The sequence below is a fragment of the Myotis nattereri genome, assembly GCF_964212035.1.
Source record: "Myotis nattereri genome assembly, chromosome: 5".
NCBI classification, from domain to species: Eukaryota; Metazoa; Chordata; class Mammalia; order Chiroptera; family Vespertilionidae; genus Myotis; species Myotis nattereri.
The window spans coordinates 80,316,857-80,337,992 of NC_138080.1; the positions used below are offsets into that span (position 1 = coordinate 80,316,857).

General features: G+C 41.5%; 1 protein-coding gene across 1 annotated transcript in view; it reads right to left on the reverse strand.

Annotated features, from left to right (window-relative positions):
- The window catches only part of ETF1 (eukaryotic translation termination factor 1), a 34,179-nt gene extending 18,047 nt beyond the window's left edge, over positions 1-16,132 (reverse strand). Inside the window, exons 1-2 of the mRNA XM_081090772.1 lie at positions 15,993-16,132; positions 15,728-15,831 (exon numbers count right to left, since the gene is read on the reverse strand). Of these exons, the coding sequence (XP_080946898.1) occupies positions 15,728-15,813 (86 nt within the window). The 5' untranslated portion in view covers positions 15,814-15,831; positions 15,993-16,132. The remainder of the gene's footprint in view (positions 1-15,727; positions 15,832-15,992) is intronic.
- Between the last annotated feature and the right edge of the window lie 5,004 nt (positions 16,133-21,136).

Here is a 21,136-nt window from a genome sequence, read left to right on the forward strand (position 1 = left end):
GTAAGACATAGATGTCTGTCTCTCCCTCTCTCCTACTCTCTCTGAAAAGCAATGGAAAAAAAATATCAGGTGAGGATTAACAACAGCAAAAAACAAAGCAAAACAAAAAGTTAGTTCCAGATTGTCAGCTCATGTTATAGCTCCAAATGTTGGTGTTTCTACTCAAAATCTAGAGGGCTGGTTCATAACCTTTGTGATCCTTTCCCCAAGTTGATTAATGACAATATGGTGTTTGCTCTGCTGCCACCCCTTGGGTAGGGGAGCAAGCAATTCTAGTCAAACCAACAAATGTATGATATGTAGCTTCAGTTGTCATCAAACACAAGTAAAGTGATCATAAAACAAAGCTCTTTCCAAGATACACCTCATATGACATAAATCTCCAAAATACCAAACCTGACCCATAGTTATTTATCTACATAGATGTTCTTTCCAATATTCAAATCAAGCTAAAATTTCAATGTAGTGGTGACAAACCAGAGTGATCCAGAACGATCCCTTGCTTGTGTGTGCATACACATGTGTGCATATGTAGACAGATAGATAGACACACACACACACTCCTATTAAGTCAGGCGTATTGCTCTCTAAACTTTTTAATTTTCACAGCATAACCACATTAAAGGAACTTTAAAAACTAGGACAAAGTGCTAAAAATCAAAAGATCAGACATAAATAAAATTCTACCTGTGGCCTCATTCCAGTTTTTGAACTAGATGGAAAAAGAATTCCAAATGAAACGAATGTATCTTTTATTACAAAAAAGAAAAAAAGAAGCTCTTTACAGTCAGTGAGTGTTCTTTGGACCCTATTTTTAAGCACTCATATGCAACAAACTGCTTTTCTTCCAATAATTTATCTTTCTAGGTTTCTAAAGAGGGACTGCCAAAAAACTTTTCTGATAATTCTTTCTGGAGTTATGTTAAACTCCATAGGCCGAGAGAGAGAGAGAGAAAAGGAATTCGTTCTGGGATTGGCTAGAAACATTTAACTTCAAACACAGTCTCCATGGTTGGCAAACTGCGACTCGCGAGCCACATGTGGCTCTTTGGCCCCTTGAGTGTGGCTCTTCCTAAGACTTAGGAGTACCCTAATTAAGTTAATAACAGTGTACCTACCTATATAGTTTAAGTTTAAAAAATTGGCTCTCAAAAGAAATTTCAATCATTGTACTGTTGATATTTGGCTCTGTTGACTGAGTTTGCTGACCACTGGTCTAGACTGTGGGTGCCACCTACCTGTCTCTACACAGGGATTGTCAACTTATGCAAATGTACAATATGAAAATATATAAGATAGGGAAAATGAAAGACAGATAAGTTTGAATACTGACTTTCCTGGCTTGTACTTCCTTTCAGATGAACAATTCTCAAGAGCATTTTTCTTCACCCTAGAGGCTACTGGAAATCTTTAGGGACCAAGGGAGTTATTTCTCAAAAGGGCTCAATTTCTAAATGCTGATGTGCTCTGATTTACAGAGTAGTTTCCTAGGAGATGAAACTAGCAAAAAAGGTAATCAGTAAGGAATGGAATGAGAAGGGGCTCCAAGGATAGCAGAAGCAATGGTTCATAACTTAGGAAACAAACAGGCACCAAAACACCCCAGGATGGAACATTTCTGAGAATTTGAGATCTTGCTCCCTGGCATATGTTGTCAGTATGGCTCAAATAAACGCCTAAACTAAAAAAACAAACAAAAAAGATGGAAAATTTGAGGATAGAGAAGATGTTGGGACAAAATAATGGAGAGAACCCAAAATGCCTGAAGGAAATCCTTAAAGCAAATAACCATGTGGAGGACAAAGCAAGATCTTAAAAAAAGCAGCTATTGTCCAGGTGGTGTTGCTCAGTGGTTGGGCGTCAACCCACAAACCAAGAGGTCCTTGGTTCGATTCACGGTCAGGGCACATGCACAGGTTGTGGGCTCAATCCCCAGTTGGGGGCATGCAGGAGGCAGCTGATCAATGTTTCTCTCTCATTGAAGTTTCTATCTTTCTATCCCTCTCCTTTTCTCTCTCTATAAAAGCAATAAAACATTTTAAAAAGTATATTTAAAAAAAAGATAAGCAATGATTTACTTTCTACCATAGATAGGTTAATAAGACATAGGCATTTCTTTTAAAAAACAATATTTTTATTTATTTCAGAGAGGAAGGGAGAGGGAGAGAGAGATAGAAACATCAATGATGAGAATCATTGATTAGCTGCCTCTTGCACGCCCCCCACTGGGGACCAAGTCAGCAACCCAGGCATGTTCCCTTGACCAGAATCGAACCTGGGACCCTTCAGTCCACAGGCCAATGCTCTATCCACTAAGCCAAACCAGCTAGGGTGATATAGGCATTTCTTAAGTAACTTTACTGAAGAGTCACCAGAGTTGGGCAACCTTCCACTCACATCCAAGTAACTTCTACAGGGGACAAAGTAGTGAAGATACCAAAGAACATAATCTTGTTATAGGATTCCAACTAAATAGTGGTTCAGCTGTCTGGCTGGAGTGGTTCAGGTGGTCGAGTGTTGTCCTGTGTACTGAAAGGTTGCAGGTTGAGGGTGCATATGGGAGGCAACTGATGGAAGTATCTCTCTCAGATTGAAGTTTCTCTCTCTCTGAAAAAAAAAATAAAGGTTCAGAAGTGTAGCTTGCCAAAAACTTGTTTGATAAATCTCTACCAAGTTGCTTAATATGAAACACTACTCCAAGTTAGTCTTGGCCTCTTACTCCTGAATTTTGACTAATGTTCAAAAAATTACCTTTCACTAGTTTTCCTTTGTGACTTTCCCTAGCTCATCCGAGGGAAACACCGTCTGGGGGTAACCTTTACTGAATTCATCTTTATTATAAGACACCTGACTGGTAAAGAGGAAGTAAGTATTACTAAATAGCTTCCACTTTAGAAGTTTAAAGGCTACTTTATAATTTCTGATGTTTTGTATCTTGGGTTTAATACAAGCAGATTAAAGTTTTTCCAGGAAAGTTTCCAAACACAATAAATACTCACTTACTCTACAGGCAAGCCAATCAAATCAAAGTTGTTAAACCAGTTTGTGTAAACACCAAAATAAAACCAAGGGTGCCGAATACAAATTTCATTTTAAAGTACAGTGAACAACCCCAGGAAAGCATAAGACATAAAGCCAAGGAACTGCTGGCTACGTATGCAAACTACACCCTTTTTAAGTTTTAATAGTTTTCATCCACTCTTCTGCTTTGTCACTATATCCCTTTTCCAAAATCAAAGACACTCATTCCAGAGCTAGTGAATCGTCAGGGACAGCAATGATCAACATGCAGGTTGTAAAAATTTGGCAAAGGAAGACACAACATATAACAATGTGCTAATGTAAGGCTTCCAGGGACCTCTGCTCTCAACCCTTTCCCTATCAAAGAAGGGTTCATCAATGCTTCTACCCAGAGAACTAACTTCTGAGAAATAAAACAGCTGAGAGACAGGAGGAAAGAGTTGTAAATAGACTAAATATGGAGAGTAAATAAAACTAGACAACACTCAGGAAGGGAATTAAAACCAAAAACTAAAAACCATATAGCTATAGTTTTTCTTTCCCTCACTCTCAAATAGACTGTTGAAGGAAAAGTCTCTCTCTCTAGGATGGGAGGGAGGTTAGGGTAGTCCTACCAGTTACTCATCCAATCCAATGTTTCATGGCCCCTGAGCACTATGAACATGGAAATATTTGTCACTGAACTGCCATTACTGAAAGGTCTCTAAGGAAGAAAACTCAAGGTAATTAGAGCAAAGCCTAGGGCTAGGGCGCTGTGGTGTCTTTTTGTGTGTTTGTGTAACTTTAGGGAGTTCTAGCCTTTGAATACAAGGTGGCTTCTGGTGAGTCATAACAAGGAAATGTAATAGGCACTGACCTGTAAGTATCTTTTAAAAAATAATTATTAATTTTAGAAAGAGAAAGAGAAGAAGAAACACCGATTTGTTGTTCCATTTATTTATGTATTCATTGGATGCTTCTTGTATGTGCTCACTGAGGAGCGAACCCACAATCTTGGGATGTTGGGACAACACTCTAATCACCTGGCCAGAGGTGACCTGTAAATATCTTATGAAAGCTCATCATCAACAATGCTGAAGGACACTTTAGAATAGGTGTAAAAAAATGTGCTTCCCACCAGCTTGTCCACTGACTAATTTGCATGAGAACTCTGAATCCTTGAAAAGCTTTCTAAAAGTAAATACCAAAAAAACCCCACAAATAACCACAAAACAAAAAAATCAAAAGATCCCCTTTTCCTGTATTCTAACTCAATAGCTCTTTTGTAAAAAAAAAAAAAGAAAAAAAAAAGAGAAAAAAAAAAGAAAAAAGATTTCAGAGAGGAAGGGAGAGAAAGATACAAACATCAATAATGAGAGAGAATCATTGATCAGCTGCCTCCTACACACCCCCTTACTGGGGATTGAGCCCGAAACCCAGACATGTGCCCTGACCAGGAATTGAACTGTGACCTCCTGGTTCATAGGTCGATGCTCAGACCCTGAGCCAGGTCTAATTCAATAGCTCTTAAATAGGGAACATGAGGTTGGTAACTGTGGGTAAGAGGGAATCTCAATTTTCAAATAGATTGATTCAAGTAGAATCAGAAAAATTCTAATGCATAACTAGGATTGAGAATCAATGTGTTGGACTTGCTTCCTACACCTTTAAGCAAGAAGTCTTGGCCTGCTGAAGCTAGAGAGATTCTATGACTTCTCCTTCCCTCCTAAGAAGAAATTCACAGAGCCCACTTGATTGGAGGTGAGCTGCTGTCATTTACCACAGCACTAACAACCAGTGAATTGTCAAGGCTCAGAGATGTCCTTATTTTTCCAGGTAGAACATTCATTCCCCATGAAATGCCCTGCCATCCATCTCATCATCCCCACATAATAGAATTACTTTTAGGTTTGGGCCAGACTGCCTACTACAGGGGTGGGCAACCCCTGGCACGCGTGCCAAATATGGCATGCCAGTAACTTTTGCTGGCACGCGAAACCCTCTCTTATAATCTTCCATTTACAATTTTTTTCTTAATATCGACTTTTTTATTTTTCAGATAAATTCAGTGTAGGTGCATCTTAGATAAATAAATAATTTTACATAACAAGTTATCTTAAAGACCATAGACATGGATTGACGAGAGAGGGGAAGAGCAATTTCTATGCCTCTGCCTTAACTCTCCCTGCCTTCCTAGATCCAACCAGTGTTTTGGTTTCATCCACATACGCCTGTGAATCTTTGTTCTCAGTGATGTATTTTGTTAAGTCTCGTAATAGGAGTAGCCTGACGGATGAAAGTAGCTCGTGCATATCTCTGAAGGTCACGAAATATAAACCTGATGTAAAATCTGTCATAGTGATGCAGCAGCAAAAGTCCCACTGATAATATCAAACGGAGTCACAAAGTTTTCTGTCTGCCTATCAGTGTACATGTATACATTAAAAAATAAATGTATTTTTCATCATCATATACTGTGTTTTTGTCGCTCGAATGAATTTTATTATTTCTTCAAGGTTCTTCACATACATACACCTTAAGAGATATCAAGCAGGCGTACCATGTTCTCAAAAAATTAGGGTTGGCACGCAGAAGAATTTTGAGTCAGAGATTTTGGTTTTGGCATGCACTCACAAAAAGGTTGCCCACCCCTGGCCTACTATAGTCTCTGGTTGGGATTTAAAGTATATGCTCTCCACCCTAACCGGTTTGGCTCAGTGGATAGAGCATCGGCCTGCAGACTCAAGGGTCCCAGGTTCGTTTCCAGTCAAGGGCATGTACCTTGGTTGCAGGCACATACCCAGTAGGGAGTGTGCAGGAGGCAGCTGAACGATGTTTTTCTCTCATCAATGTTTCTAACTCTCTATCCCTTTCCTTTCCTCTCTGCAAAAAATCAATAAATATATTTTTTTAAAAAATAAAGTATATGCTCTCCAAGAAGCTTTTCATCTCAATGTCTGATGACTAGTCTGAGGATATGGATGGCTAAGCTTGCCATCCTATACCCTTTTCAGGCCCACAAAGCTTAACTTAAACCTCAGTTGCCCTGGCCAGCTCAGTTGGTTGGGCATCGTCCCATACACCAAAAAGGTTTGATCAGGGTTTGATTCCTGGTCGGCCCGTATGGGAGGCAACTGATCAATGTTTTCCTCTCACATCAGTGTTTCCCTTCCTCTATAAAATCAATAAAAACATACCCTTGGTTGAGTATTAAAAACAAAAAACAAAAATGAGACTAAAGCAATCTTTTTTATATGGGTTGAATATGGGAACAGAAAGGTGGTTATGAGTTAGCAAAGGTTTTAGAATCAGACAGATTTGGGTTCATGTTATGTCCTATCTGTGTGACCTACAGCAAATTACACAAATCTCTTTGGGCCTCAGTTTCTACTTAGTTTACAAGGTCATGAGGATTCTGTTAAGATAATATATATCAGCCGAAACTGGTTTGGCTCAGTGGATAGAGCGTCGGCCTGCAGACTGAAGGGTCCCGGGTTCGATTCCGGTCAAGGGCATGTGCCTGGGTTGCGGGCACATCCCCAGTGGGAGATGTGCAGGAGGCAGCTGATCGATGTTTCTCTCTCATCGATGTTTCTAACTCTCTCTCTCTCTCCCATCCTCTCTGTAAAAAATCAATAAAATATATTAAAAAAAAAAGATAATATATATCAAATGCCTAGCATGAATAGTAGATAGTGTTCACTAAATGGTAACTAGATGGAACTCTAGCTCCTTGTGCCCTAGCCCCCTGACCTTTAATGGTATCGGTCAGAAAGAATTATCATCAAAGCACAGAAAAAAGGCAGTTAGGTGGTGCTGAAGTCAATCTAAGGAGAGAGGGAGGGAGGGAGGGACGGAGGGAGGGAGGGAGGGAGGGAGGGAGGGAGGGAGGGAGGGAGAGAGAGAGAGAGAGAGAGAGAGAGAGAGAGAGAGAGAAATGTTGACCTTGTGGCAGGTGATCACCTTTACTGGATCAGAGGACTTGCCAAATCTTCCAATAGAACAAGAGTACCAAGCCAAAAATATAGTTCAAAATAATATGGCCAGCCCTAGCTGGTTTGGCTCAGTGGATAGAGCATCAGCCTGCGGCCTGAAGGGTCTCGGGTTTGATTCTGGTCAAGGGCACTTGCCCTGGTTTCGAACTTGATCTCCAGTGGGAGGCAGCCAATCAATGATTCTCTCTCATCATTGATGTTTTTCTCTCTCTCTCCTTCTCCCTTCCTCTCTGAAAGCAATAAAAAAGAAAACAATATGGCCAAAACACCAGAAACTATTTTTAAATATGTCATAAGGGAGTGAAATTCATTCTCCTCTAAAACTTTAGTTATATTATACAAAAGCTTAAGTGGCTTTAGCTTACAGTTATGGAATGGGTTCCGTATTTTGATAAACCCAGAATCAGTCACTTCAAAGGTGTGACCTGTTTTTTCTCCAAGGATCAATAAAACAACACATTGCTTACACTAGGTCCATATAAGCCTCTTGAGGGCAGAAATCATTTTAGCACGCAGTGAGCACTCAAACATTTGATGAACGAATAAATGTTTAATTCCTAACATAAAACAACCTCTATGCTAGAGGACAGAATAAATCAGTTGTCCCAAAATTTTTCAGTAAAAAGTTTATAAAGCTTATTTTAGTATCATCCTCAGCAGGATTACTCAGTTATCTAAAACCAAAATGTATACATCTGATGGGCATTACTTTTTCTACAAGTACAGACATTTACTTCATCTTAAAAGAATTATAACAACTTCACAAAATTAACCTAGTGGAATATTCCACCAGGGAAGCAACAGAAGCTGGAAAATTTCTCTAGTGTTCTCACATCAGTGCAAAGTCAGGAGATACCAATCACAACCAGCAGTAGAGACTCATTACCAGTGTTCTACACAGGACTCTATAAATGAAAATCCAGCTCCTATCTTTTTTTTTTTTTTTTAAATATATTTTATTGATTTTTTACAGAGAGGAAGGGAGAGAGATAGAGTTAAAAACATCGATGAGAGAGAAACATTGATCAGCTGCCTCCTGCACATCTCCTACTGGGGATATGCCCGCAACCCAGGTACATGCCCTTGACCGGAATCGAACCTGGGACCCCTCAGTCCGCAGGCTGACGCTCCATCCACTGAGCCAAACCGGCTTCGGCTCCTATCTTTTTTGACCACTATGTAAATACTATTCAAATAAAACGAAGCCATAAACTTCCTGTTAATCTTTCTAATACACAAATTAGCTTTTGGGGAGGGGTTTAAAGCAAGTTATCCCCCTCACTTGCTTTATGGATTCTCATTAGAAACGAGTATGTTCGGTACCCAAGTTTTTTCTAGGACAGACTTGCAAACAGCATGCCTGTTTCCCTTTTATCTTTGCTCCTGGGTCTCAGCACACCTGCTCCTTCTAGTAAACTCCAATCTCCTTGGACAAGAGTCTTTCTTTCAGAAAAGAATGGGAGATCTTTGTATTCAGAAATACTAATCAAAGAGCAAGGCAGTATGGAATGTTAGGATCACAGGCTTCAAAGTCAGAAAAGTACAAACAGAATCTAGCACTGTCCCTTACTGTACTTCAATTTCTTACATCTCACCTGGCCAGCATGGCTCAGTGGTTGAGTGTTGACCTATGAACCAGGAGGTCAGGGTTTGATTCCCGGCTGGGGCACTTGCCTGGGTTGCAGGCTCAATCCCCAGTGTGGGGTATGCAGGAGGCAGCTGATCAATGATTTTCTCTCATCACTGATGTTTCTATTTCTCCCTCTCCCTTCCTCTCAGAAATTAATATATATATATATATATATATGTATATATATATATATATATATATATATATACACACACATATCTATCTATCTATCTATCTTTTGGTATCTGACAATGTCCAACATATTTATTCGAGACCTGAATTATCTGCTTATACTATACCTCCTTCAATGTGTACTGTGTTATTATGTACTTACTACTAATATGGGGCTGGAAATGGTTCATATCATCACACTAGGGTTATGTGTCAGACCACATTCTCACTGTATTACACATTTCTTACAAATGTCTATTGCCCATCTCACAACAGATGCTTGATGAAGTTTGTAAGCTGACTGGTTGCTAGTAAAAATTCATTTGTGGGCTTCATTTTTCATATACCTAGATGTTAGTTTGGGGAAAACAATATAATTTAAAAGGCCACAGACAGAGCATAAAAAGACAAATTTAAAAATTTTTTTTAACTGATTTCAGAGAGGAAAGGAGAGGGATAGATGGAAACATCAATGATGAGAATCACTGACGTGCTGCCTCCTGCATGCCCCCTACTGGGGATCAAGCCTGCAACCCCGGCATGTGCCCTGTGTGACCTCCTGGTTCACAGGTCAATGCTCAACCACTGAGTCACACCGGCAGGGCTGAAAAGACAAACTTTTGTTTTGACTAGGATCAAAGTGACCTCAGAGATTCAAATGAAAATGTGAAAACAGAAGATTACAGAACCAGTATCTGCATGACAAGAAACAGTGTCAGGCATTTCAAAATGTCAACTCTTCTGAACTGTGTAGGAAGGATGGTGACAAGATAAAAGACAAAGCATACATAGGACGAGAAGCCACACATCTGAAAACTGGTGTTAAAATGAAGATATAGCCCTGGTGGGTGTGGCTCAGCTGCTTGAGCAATGTCCCCTACACTGAAAGGTTGCTGATTTGACTCCAGTCAGGGCACATGTGGGAGGCAACCAATCAATGTTTCCCTCTCTCTCTCAAATCAATAAAAAAAAAAAAATTAAAAAAATAAAGGTCTAAAGTAAGTTGGAGGGTTAAAAAAAGGACAAAGCAAACATATAAAGAGTTATAAGGCACTTATTACATACAAATTAAGTAGATGAAAGAGAAAGGACTGGATTAAAACAGACAGCTTTAATGTCTATTTTAATGTTTCCATCTTTGTATCTATAAGAGAATAATAAAATTATGGCTCTTAATTAAACTCCATTATATTTGGGTTGGGAATAAAAGCAAAACCATTCTTTTTCTTGGTTTCTATGCATTTAGATTCAAGGAAGAAAAATACACCTGTTCAGGAAAAGTGACAAAAATAAAAAAAAAGGGAATTTCCTTTTCTAACAGATAGTAGGCAAAGTTCAAAGTGTGTCCAGTGGCAATAAGATCAAGTTGTTATCAGAGGGAACTTCATTATACTCTCTGAGGACAGTGTCCCCAAATGAGAAACCTCATAATTTCTAACCTGATGCAAAGAAGAGCCTTGAAACTCCCTTATCCCTTCTCCCCCTCACTAAGAGAGCAGACTGCTGAAGAATTAAGAGCCACCTACAGAATGTATCCCAGAAGGTTCTATTCTGAGATACCTGGAGAGTAAGTTGGACTCAGAAGAAATTTCTGTTGTCCCAAATTCTCAGTTGGACAGTTCTAACAGATCTAGGGAAAAAGAGGCAAATTTCTCCTTCTGACTCTTCAATAGGATTAAAGACGATTTAGTCCTGCTATAAAACTGACATTTTACATTTTCTCACAACTGAACACGTTCCCAGCACCAGAGGCTGCACTGGGCACATACTCAACCCCAAGCTCAAAGAAAATGGGCCCTTTGCTAAAAAGGGTCCAACTGGTATGTGTGTGGGGGAAGAAGGTGGGAATGGGGGATAGCCACCTGTAACCCACATTGCAATAGGCCTTAAATGGTATTCTAATTAGGTACTCTTGCTTACCTAGGAGTGTGTCCAGAGTAGGCCTTCCTTTCCTGGAAGGATAAGTATATCTGCTACTACAATGAGAAGTCTGTCAAGAGTTGAAATTCAAAGAGAGTAATTGTTCATTAGGTTCACAGTGCATAGAACACCATGCCAGAATACAAGGGCTGTTAGGACAAGTTCAGAGTTGAGGCAGGCAGCCTGTGACACTTGAAGTGGACGGAGGAACACCACCACACTCTATCAAATATACTCTTATCTGCCTCTCTTCCTTTTACTACCTCTCAAATTCATTGCCTTGAGAACATTCCAAGTATTATTTAAGCTAATGTTCTTAATCAACAATTTCCACTTGAGGAAGGTATTCAAACACATTTAACTTATTCAAATTATATTAACAATTTGTATATATTTTATTGTCTATAAATTTTTACAAAACCTGTTCAATGAGCTCTCAAAATTACCTTTAATTAAACACAATGTAAGAAATTTTGTGGAGATTTAAAAAAATCATGTGGTATAAGAAAATAAATTTGGTTCTAGCCGGTTTGGCTCAGTGGATAGAGCCTCAGCCTAGGGTCCAAAGGGTTCCAGGTTCGATTCTGGTCAACGGCATGTACCTCGGTTGCAGGCTTCTCCCTAGCCTGGGCCCTGATCCGGGCTCATGCAGAAGGAAAACAATCGATTTGTTTCTTTCACATTAATGTTTCTCTGTCTTTCCCTCTCCCACTCTCTCTCTCTCTAAAAAAAAAAAAAAAAAAAAAAAAAAGGAAAATATCCTCATGAGGATTAAAAAAAGAAAGAAATCAATTTGGTCTTAGAATTCCTTGATGGGATTGCTTCTGTTATTCATAAGGAATCCCTTCCGGGAACACCTGGGTTTATGCTAATTAAGTGACTTAGGGTAGGGCTCCTAGATAGCTTCAGAATGAGGTTGGTTATCAGAAAGACCAAATGAATTCAGGATTGGAACTTTCAGTTCCATACATGGACCTCAAGGAAGGGGAAAAGAAAGTGGCATGCTGCAGATTATGTTCTATAAAATTCCTGAACAAGATGTACTGAACTTGAAATTCAGGTAGTGCACTCTAGGTCCCCAGGGGCATAAGTGCCCATACTCAGACCCTTCTGGACCTTGCTCTATGTACCTCCTCATCTGGCTGTACATTTGTATCCTTTGTATTATCCTCTGTAATAAACCAATAAACACAAATAAAGTGTTTCCCTGAGTTCTGTGGGCCATTGCAGCAAATTATTGAACCCCCAATTTATAGCCTGTGGATCAGAAGTAGGACCAGGTTTTCAAGTAGGGTAGTCTTGTGGGACTGAGCCCTTTACCTTGTGGGATCTGATCTTAATTTCAATGTCAGAAGTGAACTGAATTGTAGGACACTCAGCTGGTGATCACTAAGAATCGGAGTACTGCTTGGTGTGGGGAAACCCCCCACATATTTGCTTATCAGCATTATTGAGAATAGAGAATAGTCTCGCATCCAGCCTCCCTGGCCCCCGAATCATATTTGGGGGCAGGAAAGACAGCTATATACAGCCAGGTAATTTCTACTTCCTTCAAAGTCTAGGTATCTACAAGTTATTTTTAACTAAATAGTAAGCTTTAAAAATGCCCCAAAACAACCGATGACACCCAAATGAAGTTTACAAACTGCACAGATCTTCAAACATGGATTATCTGTTGGAGGGCTCATTATGTCTGAAATATTCAAGGTTCCCTGCTGAAGATAAATGAACAATATTTCTAACACATACAGACACAACTTAGTTCAAATTAACCTTGTCTGTTCCTGTGTCACTTACACCATTGTCCTTGGATGGAATAAGCTCTGGTTATGATTTTACTACCTGAAAACTATAAAGCTTCCAATACTATTTCTTGCTGGTTCAGAAAACAAGGAAAAAACAGCAACCAAAATTTCCCACCTACCATTCACCTGCTTTAGTTTCTTACTCAGAATATCTGCAACCACCTTCTATTCTCATGGCCCTAGTTCCAGTTTTGGCTTATGCACATATTTGTCCTCATTACACCAACTGTGGAGAATATACCAGGAGCAATCATAAATCAAGAAGAAACTACCACTAACTTTAAGTGTGACTTATGTCTCACCCAATTTAAATCAAGTTATACTGTAATACCCCTTTCAACTCAATTCTCTCAATCCACCACTATCTAGTGCTAATAACCACATAACCTGTTTTCTCCTGAAACCCAGATTGACCCCCCAAACACCAGCACACAGATTCATTTTTCCATTCAGTTTGTCCTTAAAAGTCCATTACATTTTCCCTTAAATATTTTAGTATTGGGTAAAGAAGAAAAAGCATTCTCACTGTACACTATGATAATCTGTCTGACTGTAACACAACTCAGCTATGAAAATACAATTTTGCTATTCCCCAAAAGAAATTGGTATGTACTGGAAAACCTCTGAGCCAGACAGAATAAACTTGTGACTCCTTTACTGATAGCTAGAGATGGCCAAGATTTTAAATTTTCATGGGCCCAACCAAATCCTGAATAAAATCTAAGTAGGCAAAGTAGGACATGATTATCAACTACATCGTTTATTTATAGGAAGACTATTCCCTAGATATTTTAAACAGCTTATTCCCGTTTAAAACTCCAAACTAACTCCATCACGTGGAAGAAAAGTTGAGTGTAAGAACTTCATTTAAACTTTAATGGCCAGATAGCTCACTTGGTTACAGTGTTGTTATCGCAATGTGCCAGGGATGGGGATTCGATTCCTGATCAGGGCACACACAATAGAACAATGAATACATGAATGTGTGGGACAACAAATCTATGTTCTTCTCTCTCTAAAATCAGTAAGAAAAAATTAAACTTTAATAAACCTTGCTAATCAAAGGAATAAAGCCTTTAAAAGTTTTAAAGGGGAGCTTAAAAGTTTCAAGTGACTAGGAACAAATTTAAGAGTAAGCTTCCTGCCGTAACCGGGTTTGGCTCAGTGGATAGAGCATCGGCCTGGGGACTGAAAGGTCCCAGGTTCGATTCCGGTCAAAGGCATGTACCTTGGTTGCAGGCACATCCCCAGTGGGGGGTGTGCAGGAGGCAGCTGATCGATGTTTCTCTCTCATTGATGTTTCTGACTCTCTGTCCCTCTCCCTTCCTCTCTGTAAAAAATCAATAAAATATATTAAAAAAAAAAAAAAAGCTTCCTGAAGCAGTAGAAAGGAATGCTGTTACTTATTAAGCTGAGTTATTCCGTCTATGTTACTTCACTTGGACATCAGGCAAATTATAGTTGTGAATTCATAATCTAGACTTCTTCAAAGAATAAAATGTATATAAACTCTAATGTGTGAGCCTGCTTCCAAATTAAATAAGAGAACAAATCTACAGGTCAGAGACAATTTTAAACAACACTGCAACAACAGAAATTTATAAAAGATAGACTCAATTGAGGAATTCAAGTTAACACAACAAAATATCCTAATGAAACAAAAGAACCTGGCTCATTCCTGGTAGTGCATCACAATGCGTCATGACCCATATTACCCCCTCCTGTACAGTATTCTTACACATGGGGAAAAACTATTCATTCTATCATGTGGCACAGAACTACCTGTGTTCAAATTCCTGTAAGATTATTAATTAAGTCTGAATATTCTATTAAGTCCAAAGAAAAACAAACTTAAAGAACAAAAAATAAGCTGCTACTTCAGCTCATATTAGCGTGAGCAAAAGCCCAAGTCACCAAACTTTCAGAAGCTTCATCCCAAGCAGAGCTGTCACTAATTTATTAAGAACGAAAGACAACGGTAAAACCTGTCTTAACCTTGGGCCTTCCATGGAACCAAGCACACTTCAATTAAGAACTTAATCAATGTTATCATTGCAAATCTACCAATCAAGGACAAACCTGGGCTGGAAACCAAAATGTTCAATTCTTAAGCTGAAAACTTTCATAATGGCCTGGGGCACGTCACTCTTCTAAGAATACTCAAACACACAAATAAGTAATGTCCCAAACACTTTCTTCCCCCGGCCCCCTACTTCCTATAAATAAAAAGTTTCCACGAGTGAGAAACAAAATCAAGTAACTAGGTGAAAAAATAGGAATACCTGACACAGCTTCCCCAAACGAGTAATTTAAAAACATTTTTTAAAATAGAGCTAGTTTTAAACTAGTTTACCCTTCCCACAGTGGACTCACCTATCGTTTCTTATCAAAATTTACAAAAGGAGACTCAAGCCCACCTAATTCAATTCTGAATTTACGCAAGCATCTGGCACCTCTATCCCCTGAAGTTCCAGAGAGGCCAAAAGGGACCCTGATGCTGCAATTCATATCAACAGCCCCGTATTCTGCATTTTTAGATAGAGATCGTCAACCAAAACCTCCCCTACTCCCCCCTCGCCGTACACGTTGGCATTTGCAGTTTATAGACAGGTCCTGGAATAGCTAAACCAGGAAGCTCCGGAATAATTAGAGGATCTGGGGGAAGTCATCGTGGGAGAAACCAGGAGATGTCAGAGGTTGTCCCCGACCACCTCTCCCTTCTGCCCCATCCAAACTTCACCCAACCGAGTCCCAGAAGCTCGAGAAGGAGAGGCCATTTTAAAGAGGCCTGACTGAGGAACGTGAAGGGAGGAAATCACAGGGAAGGTAGTTTGGAAAGGAAGGCCGAGCCCTTTCCCCCAACAGCACCCGAGTTGGGTGGCAGCACCTGGAGCCTGAAGAGGGAGGAGCTGGGTTCAAGGGCCTAGGAGGGGTACAAAAGTAGCAGGAGTCTGCCACGAGGGGGGTCGAGTGGGCCGAGCCCCAGGACCGGGCTCTTTACCCCCAAGCGGGGGAAGGACTCCTTCCCGGGCCAGTCGCACAGACCCTAGCGGCTAGGCTAGCCCCTGGGTCGGGGACAACTCCCCAAAAGTCCAGAAGGCGGGAGTAGTGCCTGGTTCTCCTCATCCGGCCATGCGGCGCGGGGGCGGCCATCCTGAGGGGTCCGGGTACCAAGAGGGCACTTGGGGGCCGGACGCAGCGCTCACCCGCGGGCCGCCTCCAAGCTCTTAATCAGCTTCTTGATCTTCCAGATCTCCACGTTCCTATCCGCAGCAGTGGGGTCGTCCGCCATCTTCTCGCCTCCTCCTCCCTAGAGCGGCCCGGCGGGGCCCGGAGACATCAAGACCACAGAGTTAGCGCCGCCACTGGGCAGAGCGGCCCCCTTCCTTGCCACCCCCGAGAGGCCCTCCTCTTCCCGCCCCGCGCGACCCGCCGTGGGGGGTCGCTGGCCTCTCCCTCCCCCTGGCTCACCTAAGGGCCCAGTCCTGGGCGGCAGCGGCTGGTCCTCCCCGGCGGCGACTCCGCGGCGGCGGCTCTGACGTAGGACACCGGCTCCCTCTCTCCAGGCAGCTGCATGTGTTGCAATCCGCTCACATGGGGCCTGTGACATCACTTCCTCCGCCAAGGGCTGAGTGGAAGTCGGCGGACGGAAGGGCGGGGCCTGAGCGGAAAAGGGCACGCTCTGCGCGCGCCGCGACTTTCCATTGGCTCTCTGCGCCGCGGCCTACAATAAGCCTGCGGATTGGCCACAGCTGAGACCGCGCTGCCTTGTGAGGTCAGACCGGGGGGCGGGGAAGTACCGTCTTCCTTCCGTCCCGGTAAGCGGAGAGGAAGAAGCGGGCGGAATCCGGTGGCTCTCGCGAGGATTTACTCGGCGCCCCGCCAGGCTCGAATGGGGGTGCTTCTTAAAGGGCGAGGCACGTGGGTCGTTGTATTTCCGTCCCCCCCTTCTTGAATCGAATGGACTTCCGAGGGTAGGCGCTCGGGCCGGGACGCACGGTTTGAACTGCGCCTGAGAAGCCTCAGTGGGGCGCCCCGCGGCTCGACAGCTGACGAAGTGCTCCTGCCCGCGCGCCTCTCGGCTGGCTGGGCTAGTTTCAGACCCGGCCGGGGTGTCTGGATTAGGAAATACCCCCGGACCGGGACCCCGCCACCTGCAGGGGCAAAAGAGGCACGTTCCTTCTCGCCTGAGTGCTAGGATGTGTTCACTTGCCGGGGGGTGGCTGCCTGGGGTTTGAGACTTGAGTATCTGAATTCATGAGTAGTTTGGTCTGATCTGTTCAGAGTGGAGGTGGGCAGAGTGTTGAAGCAAAATGGGTAGTTATGTCAGTTAGAACCTGATGTTTTCAAGTAAGAACTTTTAATTAGCTACTTTGTCTCGCTTCACCTTAGTTGGGTTTATTCAAATATTTGGCCCCAAACTGTGCAAACTCGGCTTTCCTGCGGATCCTGAGGGAAACCAGATAACAGTGCCTACCTTCGTGGAGCTTTCAGTTTAGTTGGGTTTATAACCGTTTGTGCTTTTATACTTTATGTAGTCAATTAAAGAAGTACAAATAAGTACTTCAGACCCCCGTGAGAGTAATGAGAGAGGGTCCAACTTTGCCCTGAGACCCAAAGGATGAGTAGGAGTTTGTCAGGAGGGAGCCGAACACATTTGAGGAACTTCAGAAAAGCCGGTGTGCTGGAGCAGAGTCAGGAATAGGGAGAGTGGCTTGGGAAGGAGGCAGGGGACCGATCGTGTAAGGCCTGGAAAGCTAGATTTAAGAGGTTGGCCTCTTAAGAACAACGCACAGCCTAAGAAAGGGTTTAGAGATGGGGAGGTGACAAGAAGATATGGTTGTATTTTTAAGGAGGTGGATTTGCTTGCATTGGAAAGAGCAAAAGTTGGAAGCCTACAGGTCATTTTGGCTGCTGCAGTAGTAATTCGTGTGAGAGATGATTGTACCTTAGAGTAGGGTGATGACAGTGCAAACAGAAGTGAATGATATGTGGGCTTCGCATGGATGGGACTGGCTAACGGGTTGGATGTGGAGAAAGATACTGATATAATTACATATGCTGAGCTGGGAAAGATGAGCAGGTTTTGGAAGATGATTGAAAATTTCATCTTGGGCTTATTTGAGATTGCTGATGAGACGTGCAAGTGGTGATGTCAATAGGCAGTTGTATTTGTGTGGGCTTTGAGTCTTTTTTGCATGTTACTGTAACTCTGTCCACACCTTGAAGGTGGGAGCATTATCCCCATTTCACAGATTGGGAAACTGAGGCAAAGAAAGGTACAACTTGTTTTTTAGAATAGTCTAGATTCAGGCAGTTTAACTGTAGCCCCCAAGCTTACTTGCCCAGTTGATGCAAATTTACCATCTCCTCATTTAGTGTTGGAAATCAGTGTGTTAGAGGCAAAAGCTGGCATGGATCCCTAGTGGAAAAGATTTGGGAAGGATAGAACAGGGATGCTATTTCCTTCAGCAAAGACAAGCCTGTTTTTTTTTAATTCTTTTTTTTTAACTTAAATTTTTTGTTGAAAGTATGGCATATGTCTCCTTTTTCCCCCATTGATCTCTTCCCGGCTGCTCCTGCCCTCCAGCATATGCCCTCACCTCCCTACTGTCAGTGTCCATTGGTTATGCTTATAGGCATGCATAACTTGTCCTTTGGTTAATCTCTTAACATCTCCACCCCCGCCCCCCCATCCTCCCCTGCCTTCCCTCAGAGGTTTAATGGCTTGTTCCAATGCTTTTGTGTCCCTGGATCTATTTTTGTTCATCATTTTATGTTGTTCATTACATTCCACAAATGGGTGAGATATGTGATATTTATCTTTCTCAGACTGGTTTATTTCACTTAGCATAATGCTCTCCAGGTCCATCCATGCTGTTGCAAATGGTAAGAATTTCTGCTTTTTTACAGCAGCGTAGTATTCCATTGTGTAGATGTCCCACAGTTTTAATCCACTCACCATCTAATGGGCACTTAGGCTGCTTCCAAATCTTAGCTATTGTAATTGTGCTGCTATAAACATAGAGGTGCATATATTCTTTCTGATTGGTATTTCTGATTTCTTGGGATAGTCCTAGAAGTGGGATTACTGGGTCAAATGGGAGTTCCATTTTTAATTTTTTGAGGAAAACTCCATACTGTTTTCCACAGTGGCTGCACCAGTCTGTATTCCCACCCATAGTATACGAGGATTCCTTTTTCTCCACATCCTCGCCAGCACTTGTGTGTTGATTTGTTGATGATAGCCATTCTGACAGGTGTGAGATGGTACCTCATTGTCGTTTTTGTTTTTTTTAAAAATATATTTTTATTGCCCTAGCCAGTTTGGCTTAGTGGATAGAGCGTCGGCCTGTGGACTCAAGGGTCCCAGGTTCGATTCTGGCGAAGGGCACATGCCTGGGTTGCGGGCTCGATCCCCAATAGAGGGCATGCAGGAGGCAGCCGATCAATGATTCTCTCTCATCATTGATGTTTCTATCTGTCCCTCTCCCTTCCTCTCTAAAATCAATAAAAATATATTTAAAAAATATATATATTTATTGATTTCAGAAGGGTTGGGGGAGACATCAATGATGAGAGAGAATCATTGATCGGCTGCCTCCTGCACACCCCCTACTGGGTATCCAGCCCACAAGCCTGAGACCCCTCAATCCCCACGCCAAACCTGTCCACTGAGCCAAACCAGCGAGAGCCCTCACTGTCGCTTTGATTTGCATCTCTCGAATGTTAGCGACTTTGAGCATTTTTTTCATATGTCTCTTGGCCTTCTGTATGTCCACTTTTGAAGTGTCTATTTAGGTCAGTGATGGCGAACCTATGACACGCGTGTCAGAAGTGACACGCGAACTCATTTGTTTGGTTGATTTTTCTTTGTTAAATGGCATTTAAATATATAAAATAAATATCAAAAATATAAGTCTTTGTTTTACTATGGTTTCAAATATCAAAAAATTTCTATATGTGACACGGCACCAGAGTTAAGTTAGGGTTTTTCAAAATGCTGACACGCCGAGCTCAAAAGGTTCGCCATCACTGATTTAGGTCCTTTGCCCATTTTTTTATTGGATTGTTTAGCTTCCTTTTAAGTTGTATAAGTTCCCTATAACTTTTGGAGATTAAACCCTTATTGTAACATTGGCAAATATGTTCTTCCATGCAGTGGGCTCTCTTGTTTTGTTGCTGGTTTTTTTTGCTGTGCAGAAGCTTTTTATTTTGAAGTAGTCCCATTTGTTTATTTTCTCCTTAGTTTCCACTATCCTAGGAGATGTATCGGTAAAGATATTGCTACGAGATATGTCTGATATTTTGCTTCCTCTGGGTTCTTCTAAGATTTTTATGGTTTCCTGTCTTATGTCCATTTTGAGTTGATTTCTGTGTATGATGTAAGTTGGTGAAGAGTAGCCTTTTTAAATGGGACTATGACCATTCAGTGTCCAGGAGGAAACTCCTATGATATAAGGGTAATTTTTTAAATGCCATATGGTGAGAATAGAATATATAACCTCTCAAGGCACAGACCTCTGAAAAATGAAGGTTTTGTACTTGATGACCTCAGAATTTCTTCCCTAGCTCTAATGTTAGGTAATAAACCTAAATACTGTTTTGGGTATAGATGACATTCCTATTCGGTGCGGGTGGGAAGAAAGGACAGGGATGGATTATTTTGATGTTGAAAACACCAATCAATAGCAGCTTGAGAATACAGTGCTGTTAGGTACAGAGATATTTAATTGCTAATGTGAAGGCCAGTTTGAGTAGCCAAGATGAAAAAGACAGGGAAGGGATGGTTGTGGGAACTTCAAAAAAGCCAGTGTGCTGGAGCAAAGACAGGAATGGGGAAAGTGGCTTGAGAAGGAGGCAGGAGGACAGATTGTATAAGGCCTTGAAAGCTAGATTTAAGAGGCTGAGGTTGGCCTCTTAAGAACAATGCACAGCTGAACAAAGGGTTTAGAGATGGGAGGTGACATGGTTCCCAAACTATCCCACCTCCAAGGTAGAGTCAAAGGCTATACCCTTTGGCTCTTCTGTAATTTGGTGGGGTTGTTTAGGAAAGACCTCTGGAACTACAGCTAAGTCACATCTTAAATCTCTCAGAATCTGAATTTTCTTATCTGTAAAATGGGAATGCTGCCTATTTTGTGGAACTATTGTTGGATAAATAACTTGTGTAGTGCCTAGTATCATTTACAGCAAGCATATGTCATCAATGAATGTTTTCTTTATAGTTTCTCCTAGTTTGTTCTGTCCTCTAGGACCTGTGCTACTTACCTCATCATTCTCCTGCAGAAAATAAAGTTGAGAGAGCAGAGCAGAGGGAGCCAGTAAAATAGGTCTTTGGGATCTTTTGCCCTGCTTCAATGGCTGGTGTGTTAGAAATTTGGAATTTTTCAGAGTTGGAATTAAAATATTGGGTGTTTTTATACCCAAACTATGTTAGTAAAATGAATAATAGTGATGTGTGGGTTTTCCCTGCCCCTGATCCATTAATCAAAGAATTTCATATAATATTTAAGAAAGAAAAAATGTTTCTGTGCCTAGAAAAAGAAATAATTTGAAAAATCTGAAGTGCTTACAATTTCACAAAGTAAATTACGATCACTAAAGGAATGGGC